Source organism: Crinia signifera, chromosome 1 (genome assembly GCF_055691185.1).
Source record: "Crinia signifera chromosome 1, ASM5569118v1, whole genome shotgun sequence".
NCBI classification, from domain to species: domain Eukaryota; kingdom Metazoa; phylum Chordata; class Amphibia; order Anura; family Myobatrachidae; genus Crinia; species Crinia signifera.
This window is the reverse complement of record NC_139217.1, coordinates 298,422,609-298,444,404: the sequence shown is the minus strand read 5'-3', so window position 1 is coordinate 298,444,404 and position 21,796 is coordinate 298,422,609. Positions and strand designations below refer to the sequence as shown.

The window sequence follows — 21,796 nt, the reverse complement described above, 5'->3', positions numbered from 1 at the left end:
CTTTTTCCAGTTCTATGATGTCCCTTTTGTACTGCAGAGCCCAGAATTGTACTGCAAATTCCAGATGTGGTCTAACCAATGCCTAGTAAAGTGGCATACTTATATATAACTCCCTAGCAACCATTCCCCTTTTTATATAGGCTAGTATCCTTGGCTTTATTTGTTGCTACATGACACTAAGCACTACACATCAAATTTGATGATTTGGAATTCTAGATCCTTTTCCAATTCTGATTTACCCAATGCCACCCCATTTAGATTACAACTAGCACACTGATTGTGTCTCCCAAGATGCATAACCTTGCATTTATCAACATTGAACCTCATTTTCCCATTTTCTGCCAACTCATCCTTGTCTATTCTAATCACCCCTGCTCAGTTATGTGTCATCAGCACAGATGGAAACTTTGCTGAGTAATCCCACCCCCATAGCATTAATGAATAAGTTAAATAAAAGTGGCCTTAGTACCGAACCCTGTGATACTCCATTTAGTAACGGTATCCATCCTGAAACTAGACAGTTTACAACAAAGCTCTGTTCTCTATCCTGTAGCCAGTTTTAAGCAGTTGAAATTTATCGACAACCTATGGTGGTGTACGGCTATAACATATAACAGTAACAAGTGTCAGTTTGTTGCAGTGCCGATGGTAGATGTGCTTGGCTGGCTTGATCAATGCTCATCTTGAGCATCTGTCTTGCCATTGTATATGGCAGTGCACCAAACCCAAACTTATTTCCATGAAATTACATGATCACAGTACACCTTGATAAGTTGGCATTGAATTTCAGTTGCTGGAGTGCCCTTTAGGGGCATAAATCTGACTTTACTACAGATGTGTCCACTTATATCTAACCTCCCTGCATGTTATCTTACTAATTAAACCACCCATGTATAAACTGCATTAATCATAACATACAGTACTGTATGTAGGTCCCACTCATGCTGCCAACAACAGTTCTGATCCACTGGATGGATGAGGAAGAAAACTTCATAGACTGGTAACATTAGATCCCAGAAAACATACTAGGGGGCAAAAATGTTCCAGACAGAACTGTCACCACGGTTGCCTGATCTGGATTTTACACCTTATGGATATAGAAGAAAACTAAATGAAGTGTGATAACATTATATCTCAGAAAAAATACTAGGGGGTTGGGGACCCAGTTTGGACCTCTTATTGGTATACTTTGGCCTGTTTTGGACTTGCCATTGGATCGATTTGGATGAAAACACAGATCCCAAAAAACAAACTCTGGGGCTTGCAATATCATGCCCACATGGGGCATGATATTGCAAGCCTGTGATTATATAAATTATTCCATCACAGTGCTATTAGCACGGACACGCAGGCATAGTCAGTTGCAGTGAAAGTCACTGGCAGCATAACAAGCACAGCGGCCACTAGGATTATCTATTTGGAACCGAATACAGTCCTGCTATAAATCACAAATATTGTATATGAGTGACTGAGCCATTCAGAGTGATTAACATCTCACTTACCAATATAGAGTGTAACTATACTGACACGCAAGAAGCACTGAAACTGACATAAAATATCGGTTCACTCTAACTAAGTAAAAGTGTGCCTAGAGACTGATACTAGAAACCCTGTATCCTAACATAAATATTTAAATACATGTATAAAGTCTCACAGCCATAAGCAGAAATTAAAAGGACAATCATACACACAGGGAATATTAACCCTGCTAATACAGGTTTACAAAGACAGTGGCCCCAAACTTTTTAATTCACGATTTTTCCTTTCTTTTTCACTTATACTATGTTTTAATATTTCACCACTTTTTATCCAAATGAAATAAAGGTTATATTTTAACACAGTAATAATTCAGTAGGACCATAAGTGCACCCTAACAATACTGTACTGTACTTCCTTTTCTTGTGTGTTAGGGGTTTGGGTCCTGGTTGGACCTCCAGTTTATGTACGGTGGCCAGAACATTGACAATTATGTAGTAAGATGGGCATTCTATTTCAGATGAGATGTCGCTATGCACAAACAATCAGATTCCATCTATTATCTTCTAGAAGGTGCTAAATAAGCAAGTAGATTCTAATTTGTTGCCCAAAGTAACATCTCATCTTAAATAGAACTCCACCAGAGTAAGTAAACACCAGTAAGTCTGTTCTGGGCCTTCCACTGGATGAACTGTGAAAGATATGACCATAATTCCCTGACCTGAAATAACTGGCTGAAATAACCATAAATCAATGAACTAAAATAACTGACAGAAATGGAGTTGATAAGATACAATACATGTGATTACAAAACTGACAGTAAGAACAAATGGGGATCAAGGCTACTGGTGACACCCTAAAAACAAAAATGATATTGGCCAGCTAAATTATGGCTGTGGTGGATGAGCTACTAAGCTACTAATTACTTTTAATATATTGACAGTTACATCCAACTTATTGATAACTAAATAACTGGAAAAGAGAGAAAGAGAGAGAGAGAGAGAGAGAGAGAGAGAGGGGGGGGTGGGGACATAGTGGGCAGTATTCAATGATGATTTTCTGCATGTGCAGCGAATCCTGTTTAGGATTCGCTGCACAGTCGTCGTGTTCCGGAGGGCTGGAGCCTTCACTGCTCGCTGCCCCTGACGGCGATTCTTGCTGGGGGATGGCGGCAGGCAGGGAGATGGAAGTCTCCCTGCCTGCCCCAGAATGTATGTGGGGGGGAGGAGGGCTCCCCGGGACCCAGGCAGCACCAGCTTACACCCAGGAGAGCTAGCAGGGGACGCAGGTAGGGAGTCGCTTGCACTGTTCCCGATCTTGCATATGTAATGATCGGAAGCAGTGAATATATGAACATCTAATGAGCGGCTCTCGGCCCCCTGCTGGCTGTTATGTGTAAAAAAAAAATGTAATTAAATATATATTCATGTGCAGTAAACACATGAATAAAAATAGCATGCCCCTTCACATAATAAAATTCCTGATTGTTTTACACCAAATTTAAAAAAAAAAAACCTTTATTTTAAAAGTTCACATTCCAGTTCACCATAAAAAAATGGCGATTGCTACACGGTGACACACAGCGAAAATCACTTAGAAAGCAATTCGCCATCTGATCATTGAATATACATTGAATAGGGTGATTCACTTTTTCATTAAAAAGATTCACCTTAGAGCATGAAAATAGCACACATTCGCCGTAGAACATGGCGAATCAGCTTCATTGAATACTACCCAGTGAGTGTGAAACAGAGAGACAGGGTGGGGGAGCAGGGAGGTGAATTAAAAGAAAAACTCACAAGTCTAACAAGGCTAAAGGCATGCAATAGAAATGATACAGTATGTGATAATTGTAAATTGAAAATTATTACAAATAGATACGTTCTTAGCAATTGTGTTTTTTAAACAATTTTTTCACAGTTCCAGTTGAATTCATTATTAGAGTTTAATTGATGTGTCATGAAATTTGTTTAGATTAGGTTTGTCACATCACAAAAATTGTTGGAAACCAGGCTATTAATTTATATATTAACATATGGAAAAAAAAAATAGTACAATAAAGACCTGGTATCAGATGGAGGTATTGTTAAGTGCTGAAGATTTAGTGTTCTCTGCAAGTATGGACTCATCTGATTGCACGGTGTTGCAGCCTGGTTTGCAGGAGGGGATATGGGGCCCAACCTCTGGACCATCATCGGACTGCTGGTGACCATAAGATTGTTGCAGCTACTTTTTGCTTGTGACTTGCTCTGCAGACCAAAGCCAACACTCCCTGTAAACACAAACAAAAGTAAAGCTATGGTAGGTGATACAATTATATATTCTTATATAGCAGGCCTGACTTATTTACTAAGAAATTTATAATTTGCCCACAAATGTCCAAATCCATAGATAACATAGTGAGATTGACTACCTTCATTAATATATTATGTGAGGCAATTTGGTATAATCTGAACTAGAGGGCACTATCATGTTAAATTATATAGCCTGGGACACTGCAATGTGGCACAGTATTTATTGGAGGCATAATAGTGTGGCATAATATGAACCCATTGCCCTGTTATGTGTCATAATCTGAACTGGATAGCACTATAATGTTGTACTATACAGTATGTACTGTACTACAGGCACTATAGTGTGGCAACATATGAACAATGAGCACTGTAAAGTAGCATAATATGAACTGGGGAAACTGTATTCAGAATGTGAATTGCAAGTACTGTGTGGAAAATATGAAGTAGGGCACTATATGGTTTATTAACTATGACACTATTAGGGGTATAATATTAATACTACAATAAGAAACACTATGGTTCAGAAAATGTACTAGGGTGTAAGGGTGATGTGTGTAAGTTTATCTCTCTAGAATCTTTCAGACGGGTGCCCCTGTAGCTATGCTATGCCTACGGCGCGCAGCAGCATCACTGGGGGGGGGGGCACCAAATGACTGCCTTGCCCCGGGCGCCGGAAACCCTAGTTTCGGCCCTGTAGAAGTACCTAATGTTGTATTATATTGAACTAAAGTAGGTAATGTATTGCCATATTATTTCAATACTCATTCATTTTCTGTTGCGATTATACTCATTTGGTGTGCTGGCTACTGACCACCAACAGAAATTATCCCTCATGTTGTGAGTTTAGCTTTCATATATTTGCCAAAGGTTTTTGACCATTGTGTCTTTAAACAGACTTTAATACTAAAGCTGGCCGTACACTAGTGCGAATTTGCCAGATTTCACCTGATTCTGACTCACCGGGCCAAGAAATCGCGTGAAATCGGGCAAATCGCATGTGTTTTAGATGCGGCCTGATGCGCATTGGATCGGAGCCCGTAGACCTCAAGTACTGCATGTAGAATCTGTCAAATCGGACAGCATCCAGAAGCACTTTCTGGGATTGCATGTGATATATCGCCACCCAGGAAGCTAGCGGGTGGTTCCAGGGGGATTGTCTGTGACCTGACCTTGGAGAAGTCGCAGTAATGTATGGGGGCCATAACACTTTCTTTTACACCATGGATATTATTTGTGGGTCCAGTGTCTTTTAAATCTTGGACTTTATTCTCAAAAGACCACAGATACATACTTGCTATTTTGAATGACCACCTTTTGGTCTAATTTTGTATTTAAAAATGTATAGATTAGCTGGTTGAGTGCCCCAAAAAGAGAAAGTACTTTTCTTTGTTTATTCCAAATTCTCTATTGTATAAATAGATTTGCTCCAAATGTATATGTTTTTGTTTCTACTGCAGAAAACTGATATGCTGTTATACTATTTAATGGTACATTTGCATACAGACTGGGCTAAAACTACAGGGAATACATATAAATGTCTAGCGGGCAGGATCCCCTACGCCTCCAACACCAACCCTCCCACCCCGCAGCCTAACCCTCCCCTCCACAGCCTAAACTTAACCCTCCCCACTAAAGCCTTACCCTAACCATCCTTCCCCGCAGCCCAAACATAACACCTCCCGCCCTGCAGCCTACCCACCTTCAAAGTGCAGCTAACCCTAACCTCTTCCTCCATGCAGCTAACCCTAACCTCTTACCCTACCTGCCTAACCCAAAGTCTGTCATAAGTGCCTAAATCTAACCCTCCTCACGGCTTAAGGATAACTGACCAAATATACAGTACTTATGTTTGGGAAATCATAAGACATCATCTACATGCCCTTTACTTATAGTTAGTCCTGTCTGTTGTTCACATTTTGATATATATATTTTTTTGTCATGATGGCATCAAAGGTTTACATTAATTCCACATTTAAAACACAGATAAATGAAAAGCATACATACTAAGTCCGCCAAACAATGGAAATACATGCACACTTCAAATACATTATCTCAAAGCTGAGTTACACTGACAGACCCTGCCAAGATGCAGTTGACCAGCCACAATGAAATTAGGCCTGAATGCTGCCAGAACATTTACAGTAGAAAAAACAGAGAAGCGTTTTGTTTATACTGAACAATGGAAGTAATCAAGTTTATGTCTACGGTAATAACTTTTTCAATATAAAGTAAAATTAAATAATGAAACCAATATATAGCCTTAGCTTATTGTAAACTGTTAGAAAGTATTGTTATTATCATCATGTATACTAGTATTGTCATTAACCCTTTGAGTGCCAACATCTCTGTGAGAGATACGCAAAGTTTTGTCGCTTTCTTTTGTTAGATGAATTCAAATACAAAACGTTGTGTAAAAAAAAATGATAATATTTCCTATATACTGTAAGGTAAACATTACAGGTCAATATGATAAATACAAATGTTTGCTTGGAAATTTTCACACCAATTTTGACAAATTCACTTGTTACTCAAAGGGTTAATAATAATTACTGGATTGTTAAATGGCAAACACAATATAGTATAAATAATATAGCTAATTTTTCATGTACTTCGAAAGAAATTAAAATAAATTAAAATGAATTAAGAAATAACAAGATGTTTGTGCAAACACCAACTCAAGGCTTGTGATGCACTTGCAGATATTTCCAAAAAGGGCAACCATCGGCCCAGATACAGTATATTTTTTCCCCAACTCTGGTAAAACAAGAAAACTTTTTACTTTAAATATGTTTTAAACACAACTTTTATGCTGCAAGACTTCTTGTAATTGTAATCTCCAATTGCAATTTGGAAGTTTCTCATAATGGGCCAGATGCTGAAGTGCACACAGCGTCTATTGGTGGCCAGATGCCTGCAACTTTATGCAAATTCCTATACAAACTCCTTTCCTGGTGTACATTGGTATATCTGAACTGAGGTGTGTAGGAAGTGGGAGACCCGGCGTGAAGGCAGCACGGGGACCTGGTGTGCATGCCGCAGGGATCCGGCAGCTGGTATGCGGAAGACCGATCGGGTGCTTAGACCTCAGATGCAGTGGGGATCGGCAGGAGCTTAGTGGAAACTCAGTCTTCTCTGCATGCTAAGGCCACGCCCCTACCAGCTCGAGTTTTGTACTAGCTACAGCGGACCTGCTCTCATACAGCCTGGTGAGTTGTCCACCGCTCTGCCTGGCTTTTTCCGCCAGCGTGCCATGACCAGATTCTTCTTCCTCCCCCAAAAAATCTGGTTGCTAGAAAGCAGAATCTGGTCGCCATGGTGACCTTCCCCCCAGGGTTTGCGAGCCCTGCTGTAGCAGGTGCAGTTTCTCCACCTGACCATGACCTCCTATGCCTGCAGCTATATGTCTGTGAGCAGCTGCTTGTAATGACACTCAACTGAGACTCCAATAACACGCTCAATGAGCAGACCATTTTATCATACATTTCTAGACACCTCCCAGTCACTGGTTAGTAACGGCAATCACTTTTGCACAACATTTCTGATACCATTCATCTTGACTACAATAGCGTCTTTGTGTGTACACTGTGTAACGCATGTGTCGCACGTGGTGTGCAAAATTTCACACATATGTAGCTGCAAAAAAATCACTTAACATCACATTGCATTCATGTCTATCAGGCCCAATTAATTTTCTCTTACTGTAGGTTGTTCTCCATTGATTGGAACAGTCAACCCAAGGGTTTTCAGTGCTTAAATAATGAGGTTCAACACAATGAGGATTATTGTTGGGAAAAACTTGATTGCTCTGCTGGAATACCCAGAAGACTTACATTCTGGAGGATAATGTCAACCTCCCAAATTGTTTCCAAGGACACAGGGAGGTGTATGGTCTGAGAACTTGATGAAGCAATTTGAACCGAATTGTAGAAATGCAGTCCTTGCTACCCTATGGACAATGCCACAAAACATGTTACTGTATAGCAGGAGGCTGCACTGTATTATTAATTAATTTATTTACAATTTCTTATATAGCGCAGCAAATTCTATTGTGCTTTACAATAGGAATCAGTGATAAAACAACCTGGGTAGTAAACAGACCACATAGAGGTCCCTGCTCGCAAGCTTACAATCTATAGACTTTAAAACTGCAATTTCCAACACCACGTGCCATATATCTTCCACCTTGACATCACCCTCCAGGGTCATCCTGTAGGGATTATAAAAGGTGCCAACTATTAGTCCTATAGATTGTAAACTTGCAAGCAGGGCCCTCCTACCTCTATGTCAGTCTGTTATTACCCAGTTTGTTTTATCACTGTTGTTTACAGTTGTAAAGCACAATGGACTATGCTGCGATATACTGTCTTAATTCATTAATTAGTTGCACAGTTATACCCGCAGTAATAGAAGAACAGCTTCCTTATCCCCTGTCTGTCTATGCATTGCTCCACATACTCCTTACAGGCAGCAGCAGTTTTGTAGGACCCACCTGACCGGCAACTGCTTACTGCACAAAGTACCTGCAACATGAGAAGACCAGACTCAGCAGGTGAGACCTCTGAACGGTAAGTTAAGGAATGAAAGTAATGGGGTATATTTTATGTAAAATAATACTAAGAATAAGCATAGGGGGGTAAGGATTTAATGTGTCAAATTATGATTAGGTTTTTATTTTCATCAGATTAAGGGGTGTTATTAGAAGTTTAATGCTGTTTGTAGAACAAGCCGATCACTAATGCTGTCTGTAGTATATGGTGGTCAATAATGCATTTTGTAGTATTTGGCGGTTGTTAATGATGTCTGTCTGTATTATATGTTGGTGATTGTGATTGGTCTTTGCCATGGGAGACAGGAAAGCAGGCTTCACTCCTAGTGACAGCATAATCATAGCTACTAGACAATTCTGGAAACTACAAGAAGCAGAATGACTTGTTATGCACTTGTGCAGGTAGACCTTTAGTGGTGCATGGGAACTTGTAAAATGTATTAACTTATATAATACATTATTTTATACCAGCATGGTCCTGAATGCTTAGGTCTAAGGCAGTGATTCACAAACTGGGTGCTGTGGCAACCTGGGGTGACTTGGGACACTTGCAGGGGTGGCCTGGGTTGGTGGTTAATGATCCATGCAGGCTTCAGTCAAATACGAACAAAAAACATGTTCTATTTGACATTCCTATTTACTAGTGAATTTGCATCCATGTTCACAAGTACAAATAAGGGTAAATCTGCCGATCAGATAGAACAAAGGTTCCCAAAGTCAGTCCTCAGGATCCCACACAGTACATATTTTGCAGGTTTCCTCACCAAATCAAGTGAAATAATTAGGTCCACCTGTGAATCTTTTAAAATGTGTCAGTGTGTAATGAGTGCACCTGTCGGGTGACCACTGAGATAGAACATTATGGCCACATATGGCCTTGTTCTATTGATGGCATAGCCATTCGTAACAGCCGTATATGGCTTACCCTGCTGTATTTCATACGGCAGATTAGCCGCAGTCAGCTAATTGTAAATCAGCCAGTCACTGGGTCCTAGCCATATTTCAGATCAAATTGGTAAGAATGACTGCAAATTTACCACTTTAGATCAAAGCTCCCTCTGATTCTCTGTTCAAAATTAAATTTTGTCACCAGCATATAATATTTTATTTATTTAATTAATAGAACATAACATTTCTTAGTTAACCTAAGAACCAATGCTGAATCTAAGCTGATTTTAGAGAGGATTCTAAAAAATATTGTCCAAACATGCTAAGATAGAGAAATAAAAATAATTATCTACAAAAAAGGAGCACTATGACCACCAGGTGGCGATGCCATTGACATTCCCTTTTTATCCTTGAACTACATGATACTTTGTAGTGAGCAGCAAGCAATTATATATCAAACTCACACATACAGATACATATGGAAAAATGCGGAAAACTAAGCAAATAGCTTAGTGGGCGCCCAACTAACATATAAGTACCAAAAACACACACACACACTAACACACGCATACAGTACATACACTCTCAAACAAAAAAAATAAGTGAGTTCATAGATTCTCAAACTCGGTTTTCAGGACCCCAAACAACTTACATTTTCCAGGTCACCTAGCAGGAGCACAGGTGTATACATAACTCGTTAACACATATCAGTACATCCACTTGTGAATCGGGGAGGAGACCTGGAAAACATGCATTGTTTGATGTCCTGAGGACTGAGTTATACCGCTTTCACATCACTCAGCAGGGTCGGAACCGGGATGTCTACCCCAGGTCCGACCCGGGTTCGTCAATTTCACAATAAACCCGGGTCACCCATTATACACAGGACGACCCAGGCTTAACCCTTCTTATAACCTGAGTCGAATTGCTGGGATGGTCAACCCGGTTTATATGGTTTGGTGCTTTCACACGCACCTGGAAAAGGTATAGGATTTGACAGGATAAAAGTGAGGGTTATGAATCTACACCCCTCTTAGGAAGGTCATTATACTGTATGTTATTTCTTTTACCTCAATGCATTTCATTTGTGAAAAATGCATTGAATGAAGCAAGTAATATGACCACACTCCCAAAAGAGAGAGTAATAAATAGGTGTGTGATCATTGAGACCTATGGGTTCCATTTTCTGGTGTTTTTTATATATTGTTCTACCCATAAAAAAAACTAGTATAATTCACAAATGTGATGTTTGTGGGTGTGAGGCATACATATTACCATTATACGGTTATAAAACTGCTAGTTTGATGCAGTGTGATGTTTCTTTTAATTATATTTTTAAGGAGATTATAGTCGAAGACACAGCAACTCTATAGGACTTATATGACATGAATAGCCTCATACCTAGTTTTACACCATAATTATTTTCTAACAAGGAATGTAATACAACATATGGAATTCATTGCTAATAACACAATTCACAAGAAACAATCATTAGCGTACTGCTAACTCACAAAGGAGTCTCTGCAATGTGATTTTTCCTGTTATAGCAACCAGCCACCTATTCCCTTTCTATGGCAACTGTGCATATGAAAAAACAAACAAGATTTTCCAAAACACAATAGTACTTGGTAATGGATATATACTGTTTAAGGATCATTACACTTCAGTTAATTTTTGACATGCCAGTAATAACCAATTATTTACAGACAGACGCATACATGCTGCATCCTCCTCACATAAGTACAGCGTGAAGTACGTTTTGTTAATACCATGTAAGTGGTTATATGCATTTACATAGAATGAAACCACACACCTAATTAGAATACAAGGATTTCCAATGGACCCAATTACAAAGGGTATATATATATACATGGAGCCGGCCTAGTTCTTGCAGGGGCTGGCGATTCTACCGCCAGCCCTCGTCAGCGGCCGACTCTCGCCAAGGGCGCGCGCGCACGAGATGCTGGTGAGCGCCCCGTGGCTATGGTGGTTTCTCCGCCGCCCGCCGCCTCCCCCGGTGCCCCTCGCTGCCCCACCGTCCCCCCTCTCCCTGCCCGTCTCCCTGAAGTGGGGACGGGCAGGGACCTGCAGCGGCGCCGTCCAGAAACTGGGACACACGTGCGTGTGAGACGCACGCGCGTCCCAGTCAGATGGAGCGCCTCTGCGACGGCGATCGCCAGTGCAGGCATGCTGGCGATCCCCGGGCAAGAACCAGGGGTGCTCCATCTGTATATGTCTGCTGTCCGTGTGTCACCAAAACACTGCCATCATTTGGCAGCAAGTGAAACTACATCTAGCTTTGAAGCATTTGCTTCAAGCGGGTTTACTAGTAAATTATATATTGTAATATTGTTATATTGTAGAACTTCCATTTTGATATATGTCAGCAGTTTGGTTACTTTTCCATAGCTAAGACAGATATATTCCGCAATGCATGGGACTAAAGCTGGCTACACATTAGCCAATATCGTCCATGAAATATATCATTTACGATTTCCCTTGAACTGGAACTCCTGGAGCAAACAATATATATACAGTACAGTGTAAACTTTAGTTTGGAGTTTACTGCATGTACAGACAACAGGGGGGTCATTAATGACCTAAGGGAGTACGCATCTTTATTGTGAATATCTTTTAAAAATAATCATCTTGTGTACTCAGCTAAGGGTTTGATGGACAATGGATTGTATTGCACTTTGGAGTCCTATATATAAACAGTGCAAAGGTATGCTTAATAGTATCGTTCCCCATCCATTCCCCATCCCGCCTAGTGCCAGCAGTTGTAATTTCACTTAATTACAACTGACTCTGAATGAGGCCCCAAATCAGCAATTTTGTAAAAAAATGGCACAACAGGCAATATCAATTAGAGTTCTTCTAAAATAGAGAAAATTGAAATGAACATGGATGACTGTGTTGCTATTTGTGTAGCCTAATCACATTTGAAAATCTCAAAAATGTAAATATTAATATAATGATCAGCATGAATGCAGGAGACTGTCCTGAGGATAAATCCATATAGCCATATGCACATGCGGTGGGGGGTCCGAGTACCTAAAAAAAACGCACTGCGGCATGCGACAGCACAGATAACCGATTTTTATTTCTTTATTTTGAAATGCAGCCTCCAGCGGGCTGTGTGGCTCTTGGCAGCTGTCTTCTAGAGAGACAAAGGCTGCTACTGTGCAGGCTGACAGCAGGGGGAGCTAGCTACAGAGGCAGTGTGCAGCTCCTCCAAGGCTTGGCTCCCTGTGGCCGGGTGATGCGGAGATGTGCTTCAGAAGCTGAGGAGATGGGAGTTATATGCCTCAGGCTTCAGTTTGGCAGGGTGAGGCACTTGCTCTACTGATGTTTACTTAAAAAGGGAAGGTGTGTGTGTGTATGATATGTGTGTGTGTGTCAGTGTGCACATGATATCTATTACAAGCCCAGAAGGTTGACATGCACAAGGTCAAAATTGAAAAAAGGTTGACACATGAAAAGATCAACGTGAGCTTTTTTAAGGTACTTGTGTAGTTCCATGGCGCCACTTACCATGGATCGCATCACATGGCTCGCTCTTTGCTCGAGAAATTTAGTACAAACAATGACACAAATTACTCGCGCTCACAAACAGAGATTGCTGCTGGAAATACCACAAAATTGGGATACCACACCCAAAAGAAATACCACAAGACAACAATGTGTGGATCTCTACAGCGCTATCTCCGGAAATGTTTCTTGATTCCCCAAGCAAATATGGATCAAGACTCCAATGGTGTGGGAAAGAAAAAATAAAACAGTGAAAATTTTTTCGATTAGTGAAGGTCCATGCACTAGATCTCAATTTCTTCCAAATCTCAGAGTGACTCACCTAGTCTAGCTAGGAGATGTTCCCATAACGGTTTCTTTATAGATTGTACAAAAAAAAAAAAAAAAAAAAAGGAGGACTCACCAGAGGGCAGTGCCCTATTTTCATCCAAAGGTATCTTTTATTTCCACATCCAAAGCGACAGGCAATATGGATAATCCAAAATAACGATTTTATTTCTTAAAAGCAGGACGTTCACCCTCCCACTGCACAAGAACGTTCCTCTCCCACCCGGAAAGGAAGAGATAAAGTCCAGGTAGTGTAGGTGACAGCACACCAGTGGATAGGGGGTCAGTCCAGAATAAAATAATCCTTAAAACACCTAGGTGTTTTAAGGATTATTATATAAAAGATACCTTTGGATGAAAATAGGGCACTGCCCTCTGGTGAGTCCTCCTTTTTTTTTTTTTGTATACAATCTATAAAGAAACCGTTATGGGAACATCTCCTAGCTAGACTAGGTGAGTCACTCTGAGATTTGGAAGAAATTGAGATCTAGTGCATGGACCTTCACTAATCGAAAAAATGTTCACTGTTTTATTTTTTCTTTCCCACACCATTGGAGTCTTGATCCATATTTGCTTGGGGAATCAAGAAACATTTCCGGAGATAGCGCTGTAGAGATCCACACATTGTTGTCTTGTCGAGAAATTTAGTGTTCTCAGTCATATATCATGTGGATGAACAGGTAAAAAAAATGGGAATAAGATGTGAAAAACTCAAGTCAACCAACCATATGTCGTGTTGACCATTATCATGTCAGCCTTTTGACCATGTCGATCTAATGCACGGGTGTCAAACACAAGGCCCACGGGCCAAATCCGGCCCGCCAGACCTCGTCATGTGGCCCGCGCGAGGAGATAGCACGCAGGGGCAGTGTGTCTAAAACAGGACTGCTGCGGGCCGCGTCCACGTCCGCGGCCGCCTTACCTGTTCCTCCACTGTCGGCGGCCATGTTCCTGTAGGCACATATGTATGCGGCTACAGAAACATGGCCGCCGGCCTCCACGGCTACGTGGAGGGGGGCCCGGCCGCCTGTTCCCTCTGATGCCCGGCAGTGACAGACACTGGGTGGGGACGTCATGACGATGACGCCGCCCGCCCATGCATCTGTAGAGAAGTAGGAGCAGGCAGGGACAGTGTGGCCGCAGCAAGCAAGGAAGAAAAAATGGAAGCGTCAGCAGCTGCAGGACAGACGGAGAAACAGTAAGTGAGGATGAGGATCACACTCACAATAAAAAAAATATATATATCTGCTGTTTCCTGAGGTGTCCCCGTGTATAATAATAATAATAATAATAATAATAATAATGCCATGACACCACAGGCTGCTCCTCCTGTATAATCATTTATGTGTCATGGCATTACTTTTATTATATTATACAGGGAGATCAGTCTGTGGTGTCATGGCATTATTATTATACAGGGGGAGCAGCCTGTGGTGTCATGGCATTCATTTTATATTATACAGGGGGAGCAGCCTGTGGTGTCATGGCATTATAATTATACAAGGGGACCTACAGATACAACCGGCCCTTTGAGGGTGACCAAACCGCTGATGCGGCCCCCGATGAATTTGAGTTTGACACCCCTGATCTAATGCATGTGGACCAATAGCGGTCGACTTAATGACTACCTAATTACTGTCGGCCTAAAGTCAGGATATCCTTTATTTAGGAGTTAAAGGTCAGCAATAACTTAAAAACATTATATTACCATGATCTTTTAACCAGAGCCAGCAAAGATAGTACCAGCCAGTAAGATGATAAGTAGTACTGACATCTACATCAGCCAATACACAGTGACCCTAATTGAATGAATACTACTGGGGATGGGTTTGTCTCATATAATAAAGTGTGCATCAAGTAACAGAAACGCCCAATCTTCTGGCACACCTAACATTGTTACAAGTATCCAATGCATCTTGGATAAGTCCTGAGATCTGGACTAAATTAAATTGTCTTTTTAACTGCAAAGGGAGAGTGTGGGTTTGGATTTGTGGACAAATGCATTTAATAACAGAATTCTTGAATAGCAACAATGACATCTATTCTTATGGTCTATCTAAAATCTGTAAAGATTTATAAAACCCTGCTTCACATACATTTTGTGTTACAAGTACACACAAAATGGCAGAATACAAAACTAAGAAAGAATTATTTTAGAAAAAAGTTGACTCCCAGTACCACAATTTCACGGTTATGTGCGAGGGAAGTACCCATGCGTTCAGAGAGGGGTAGAGCTAGTATTAATTACCTAGCGCAGACCTCTTGGAGGGAACCAGCAGGGAGCTTATAACAGAAGCTGCAGGGTGCACGTTGCAGTCAACATTGCAACTTCCTGGCTGAGCGCATGGTAGTTTTCAGTATTTTTCCCCCAGAAGGGGTGTGGCCACACCTCCCAGATTTGATCACAACCCCTTAAGTACCTGGGGCCAAACCTGGAAATACAGTACACATGTTTTCCTTGACAATATGTGAGATTGCAGGCCAATATGATGATGTACAATGCTGACCACCTTCACAATTATTTAAAACTTTTCCGTTTTATATTTGTACTGACACTGATTTATGGAGATGATTTATTATAGTACAATACTGTATATGATTAGCAAACCACCACACATCAGAAAAAATATATTTTCAGAATGAAAACGCAATATTTACTGTACTACACTGCAGTTTGGAAGCTCAAAACTAATACCACATGTAAACTGCATGCTGGCCAAACCACATGATTAAACCAGAGAAAACTTTTGTGAATGCCCCATAGCCGCCTATTTATACACATTAAGCCACAATTGGATACCTCAATGATACCCATACAATTCCGAAAATCCCCACAGATACACATACTGTAGATGCGGATGATCCTTTCATTCAAATTAAGCCAGAGAGCAGCAGAGGTACAACTAATGTATGTACAGTCCATCTAAATTATGGGAATTGCAAGCCAAGCTTTTGTATTTGAATGCACAGGCATAATGACATCACACAAGCCGCTGCTTGCAATTGGATGATCTGCACTTAGACTTTGTCAATTCACCCCTTTAAATTGCAAACTATTTATACAGTGGGTTCATCCAAATAGTGGTGAAATTTCATCATGGCCCTTGCATCACTTATGCCATGCTAGAAAAGGAAGCCAATGGGACCTGGGGAAGGGGGAGATGACTGCAGCTTATCAGTGACACTAGCACTGTGCATCATCTATTGACATGACTGGTGGGGAGGGCTTTTCTGTCGGAATTACGGTGCAGGGACATGGTGGAGGTTGAACTAAATCCACCAACCATTATAGGTGGTGGAACTCAGTTCCACCCTGTCCCCCCTCTGCCTGATTACTCATGGTAATTAACCGTGGGCATTGGATACCCTCCAGAATGTACTATTTGAAACAAAATTAAGTATAAATACTTATTACTTATTTCACATGCAACCATAAAGTTTATAAAACAACATAACCTATTCCATTTACATCACTAAACAAAAATGTCATATTGATTGTTAGTATTAATAATTAACAGTTTTAAACTGACCGAAAAAAGTTTAATGGAAATGCTTTATGTTATCCACATGCCAGGGAATGTTTCTTTTCTCTGTTCTCCCCCTAATTTTTGGTTAATACTTAAACCTCCATAATCTAAGACATGCAACAATACACAGCTGCAATTTCTCACTGGAATGCTATTGAAAGTGTTCTGCAAATGGAGACACAATATAAGAAACCATCATCACCACCTTGCTCCTATACACACAGGATATACTGCCTGAGCTGCAGGCATGTACTCTGTATGTGCAGTATGGGTCTTGCATCATTGGATGCAGTAGAGGATCAAACATGCAACTGTTTAACAGACACGTGTCTTCGGTATACATAGGTAGTAGGCTATAGAAGACAATAGCTGGCAACCACCTTCTGTGTTGCTACTGGGTGGTTCAGATGTGGACAGATCAAGCATTTACTACATTTAGCTATAACTTACAGTACTTGTAGGATATGGTAATGCGGCAGGAGGCATCTGGTATAAGTAGACACCTCCTGCATGCATGTTTGATCCTCTACTGCATCCAATGATGCAAGACCCGTACTGCACATGCAGAGTACATGCCTGCAGTAGTCATAATGTACCAAGCATTAGGACACCAAGTAATGAAAAAATGCAAATCTAATAGTATATTTAACACACCAGAGATGACCTGTGTTTTGTTTAATATCAGCTCATCTCTGGTGTGCTAAAGATTCCTTTATTTGCGCGTTTCTTCAATACTGCGTTTGGGTATGGTACGTTTCTCAATGGTCCCCAGGATAAGGGATTAAATAAATGTGTACACCACTTATAATTAATCATACACATCTATGGTGTATAAGACACCCCTCTTACCCTAAAGTTCTGCATGGAAAATGCTTATTTACCATTATTCTTAATTCTTCTACTAATTCACTGTACTGTACTTTCAATGCTCTATATCAAATGTAAAACACACCATTTTGCACAGGTGGCCAAAATATAACCTAACCAATAATGAGGAGATCATTAATGTTCCGGTTTATGTATGGTATGACAAATGGCAGAAGGGGCAATGGTCTGATTGGCCGGTCTAGCCGCTTAGGCCAGGCCAAAAAGCTCCACTTCCTGGAACCGTGCTCTACCAGCATGCAGAGATTCCCCTTTTTTTTCTGTTCACACACAAAGGGCCTTACTCTAGTTCACTCTTTCTGACAAAATCCTTCTTAGATGGACAAAACCATGTGCAGGTGGGGCAGATGTTACTTGTGCAGAGAGAATTAGATTTGGGTGGGGTTTTACTTCAAAGTGAGATCTATATTGCAGTGTAAAAATAAAGCAGCCAGTATTTACCCTACACAGAAACAAAATAACTCACCCAAATCTAATTCTCTCTGCACATGTTACATCTGCCCCCCTGCAGTGCACATGGTTTTTTCCATCTAAGAAGGATTTTGTCAGAAAGAGTGAACTAGAATAAGACCCAAAGACCTGTCCTTGTTTTTTCTATACATGTTTTCAATTAATAACGAAATGTTAAGAATACAATGAAAAGTATCACATGTAAATTTGTTTAGCAGTTTCAAAAAATAAAACCAAATTGTCTATATGCATGTAGTCCTCATTCAAATCAGACAACTCCTTTTATAATATTATTTATAACAGATGCAAAAATAAAGTGAAAAGAAACGAAAAGAAAGAGAAAAAGAAGATAGAAAGGGAGAAGGGGGAAACAGGTTGGTTGGTTTGGAATGGGAAAAGGGAACCAACCTTGTTAAGATGTGTGTGTGTTTTGTGTGTCTTCATATGGTAGGGAATAAAATTGTAATTGTGAAAGGGACTGATGGGCATGATTAATTATTCTCTGTAAAGTGCTTATGATGCTATATGAGTAAAAAGGTTGATACTTATGTTTAGTTTCAGCTGTCTAACAAACAGATTTTCTTATTCAATAGAATTCTGCCCAAAAACTGTGACATCACGCTTTACTCAGTATCAGATAAGAATTGCAGCAATAACACCTTTTATATCCCTGTGATGACATCACCTCCCTGATAATAAACTCACCAAGCCTAAAAGCCCTGGAGAACAACAATGATACTGTATGTTTTGGTTCAAAATTAATCTGAGTCATTTTCCATAAAAGTAGGTGAAACTGAACAATTGTGCTTCTCCCTGTATTAAGGCAGAGATAAACAGCACTGGCCATTTCTCATCAGCCCCCCCCCCCCCCCCTCCCCCGAAAGAAAACCAAACTTCTCAAAAATCTGATTGATACTTATTTGAAGAATGCAAACCCATCATATTCATAAATTATCTGAACTGCACTGATCAGCCAAGAGAGAGGAAAGTAAAAAATACTTATTAAGGTTTTCACACTGGTGTCCTGTATTGTGCCAAACAACGTTTTGCAAAATAGAAAATGAATACCCTATGTAGCAGGTAAATATATTAAAAATGTGCCATTTACAGCAAGTGTGACTGATTTATAGCCTTCAGCTTGCACTAGCAAATAACATGTTTCAGGGAACTTTCATATGATGGATTCCTGCTAACCCTGCAATGCTATTCTGCCACATGGCCTTTAATGTAATACATTAGGGCAGCAATACCTCAATGGCCTGTGTGGGTGATGTGGGCACAGAGATGCCACTGAAGGCAGAATGAGTGAATTACATAACTATGCAAGCTGAACATTGAAAACTATTAAGCCCGCTGGAAGCAAAAGCTTCAAAAACTAGTGTGCTACCTTCTGTTTGTGCATGTGTGAGAAAGAGATGTAGTTTCACTCTCTGCCAGCAGATAGCAGTGTTTCGGAGATTCATGGACACTACACATATGTATATATAGACGATAACAGAAGGGTTGAGACCCCAACAGATACTAATAGACAGCGGCGTAAGTTCGTCCCAGTTGCCCGGAGACAAGATAAATATTGTTGCCCCCAAATATCTCAATCAGTAAGTTGTCTGTCTCCTGTAAGGCAGGTCATGGGTTCTAATACAGGGTGTGACACTTGTAAAAATGATGGTAGGAGTGGGAGTCAGCCACAGAAGCCATATCGATGGCTTTCAATTAACTGATTCAAACTGCCAGGGTAGGAGAGGTGCCCCCTTGGGAGCAGGAGCCCGGCGGCAGATGACTCCATTGCCTCCCAGAGTTATGCCTCTGCTAATAGAGATATTAAGAGCATTGGGAAGGCTGTGCCAGAAGTAAAGATACTGTACTATATAAGCAGTTGGAAAGCTAGGAAGTAAAAGAACAAGAGCATGAAGGAGATGTGGGAAGAGTCTGGAGAACTGATTCAAGCCAAGATGGTATTACTAAAAGCCCAATTGCAGAGAGGCCAGAAAAAGAAATAGTGTATTCCACTCACCAACCACAAGGTGACGGAGATAATATGGTGGTACAGGTAGTTGCAGAAAAAACATTAAGCGTGGCTATGTTTGATTTTCTAAGGGCTTATTACTTGCTGTTGGTGTGTTGCTGCTACTAAACTCTCTGGAAATGAGGTCAGACCATTTCATTCTACAGTACATCATGGATGCCAAGGACTGACTAAATTTGCTGCTGTTTATTGTCTTCTGGAAAAATTTTATATGCTGTTTATTACACTTTGTATTGTAAGTGCAATCTGTTATTAACCTTTTGAGTGCCAATTGAAGTTGTCAAAATAGGTGTGAAACTTACCAAATAAAAAAATGTATGCTTTATAATGACTTTGTAATGTTTACCTTATACAGGAAATATAATCTTTTTATTTTTTTACACATTTTGTATTTGAATTTATATAACAAATGTGAGCCACGCTGGCATTTTTAGCGGATATTTTGCCCATGGCGCAGAGATGTTGGCACTCAAAGGGTTAAAATCCTTATTTTTCTACAGGTCGTTTTTGCACTATTTTTGGTCTTCTGTGTCGCTAAATATGGTACTGCCAAGTACATGTGAGATGGGAGACACTCTTTTCAGAATAGTCTAAGAGGAATATAATGGACAACGTATCGCTTTAAACTTCTGGAATACATAACATTGAACAGAAGTTATTGCATGTCTGTTTAAACCGCAAAGCTGCCTGCACCCTATTATATGGTGATGTTGATGCACCTTTAATTATACTATATGTTAATGTGGTTACATCATGGCCTTGTTTTAATGCAATTTATGTTTTTATGTTTAATTTGAAAGTCTTATGCCTTGTTTAATAACACAGGAACTTTGTTTTCAGACCATTACTGAAAGCCTGCAACTGTTTCCAGAAATAATCTGCATACCTGGTGTGTGATTCACTAAAATCTCCAAAGCTGCGGGCGTTGGGCATGCAAAGCATGTGCCATGGGCACTTACATTGGGGGTGCAAATCAGCATGGGCAAATTATTATTATTTTTTTTTTTGGTGTACAGACAGGGCAGCCCTATGTACCTTATTAATTAGAAGACATCCAGCCCAATGTACCTTATTAATTAGAAGACATCCAGCATTTTCTCAGCACAGTGCAGTGACACGGGAACAGCAAATGAAGATGACCTGCTAGCTGCAATTACTGTAGGTTAAGTTACGGTTAAAAGAGAAAAGTGGGATGGGACTGAAGTGGACAAGTATTATGTACATTCTATATAATAATAGTTACGAGCTGATTGGGTGCAATAGGCATTTTCTCCTATTTAGAAACTTTCATAAATGCCCCTATGAGAGAAAAAAAAAAAAAAAAGTTAGGGCCCCAAAAATAGCTATGATGAGAACACATGGCAAAGAGCTGAGAATCGAAAAGAAAATTGGTTGAGTAAAAAAGTGTTGAGGGATAAAATTTTAGAAATTTATTGTGAATAGAACTGGAGAAAAAAGAACCAGGGATGAATAAATGATCTGGGAGAATAAAAGAGATAATGGAGAAAGAGTGTCTGGAATTGAAAAATTGCTGAAAAATCAAGGTGTAGAATAAAGCCAGCTAGTATATCACACGTTCGGGGCCCACCCATGGTGCAAAATATATATTGATGAAGATGACTAGTAGTCATTTCTGATTTACTAATTATATCCTGGTCCAAATAGCCAAAGAGCTAGTAAAAACAGAGAGTGTGATCTCCAGCCTAGAGACAATGGGGCAAATGTATTAAGCCTGGAGAAGAGATAAACTTGAGATAAAGTGGAGATAAAGTGAAAGGAGATAAAGCACCAGCCAATGAACTGTGTTTGAAAATGACAGTTGGCAGTTGATTGGTGCTTTATCACC

General features: G+C 40.3%; 1 protein-coding gene across 3 annotated transcripts in view; it reads right to left on the bottom strand.

The window, feature by feature from the left end:
• GLIS3 (GLIS family zinc finger 3) overlaps window positions 1-21,796 on the bottom strand; it is a 365,408-nt gene that overhangs the window by 274,259 nt on the left and 69,353 nt on the right. For all 3 annotated transcript variants that reach the window (XR_014474469.1, XR_014474470.1, XM_083186012.1), the window contains exon 3: window positions 3,541-3,748. Coding sequence is in view for 1 of the 3 variants with exons in the window: in XM_083186012.1 (XP_083042138.1) it covers window positions 3,541-3,748 (208 nt within the window). In the remaining 2 variants the exon portion in view is untranslated. The remainder of the gene's footprint in view (window positions 1-3,540; window positions 3,749-21,796) is intronic.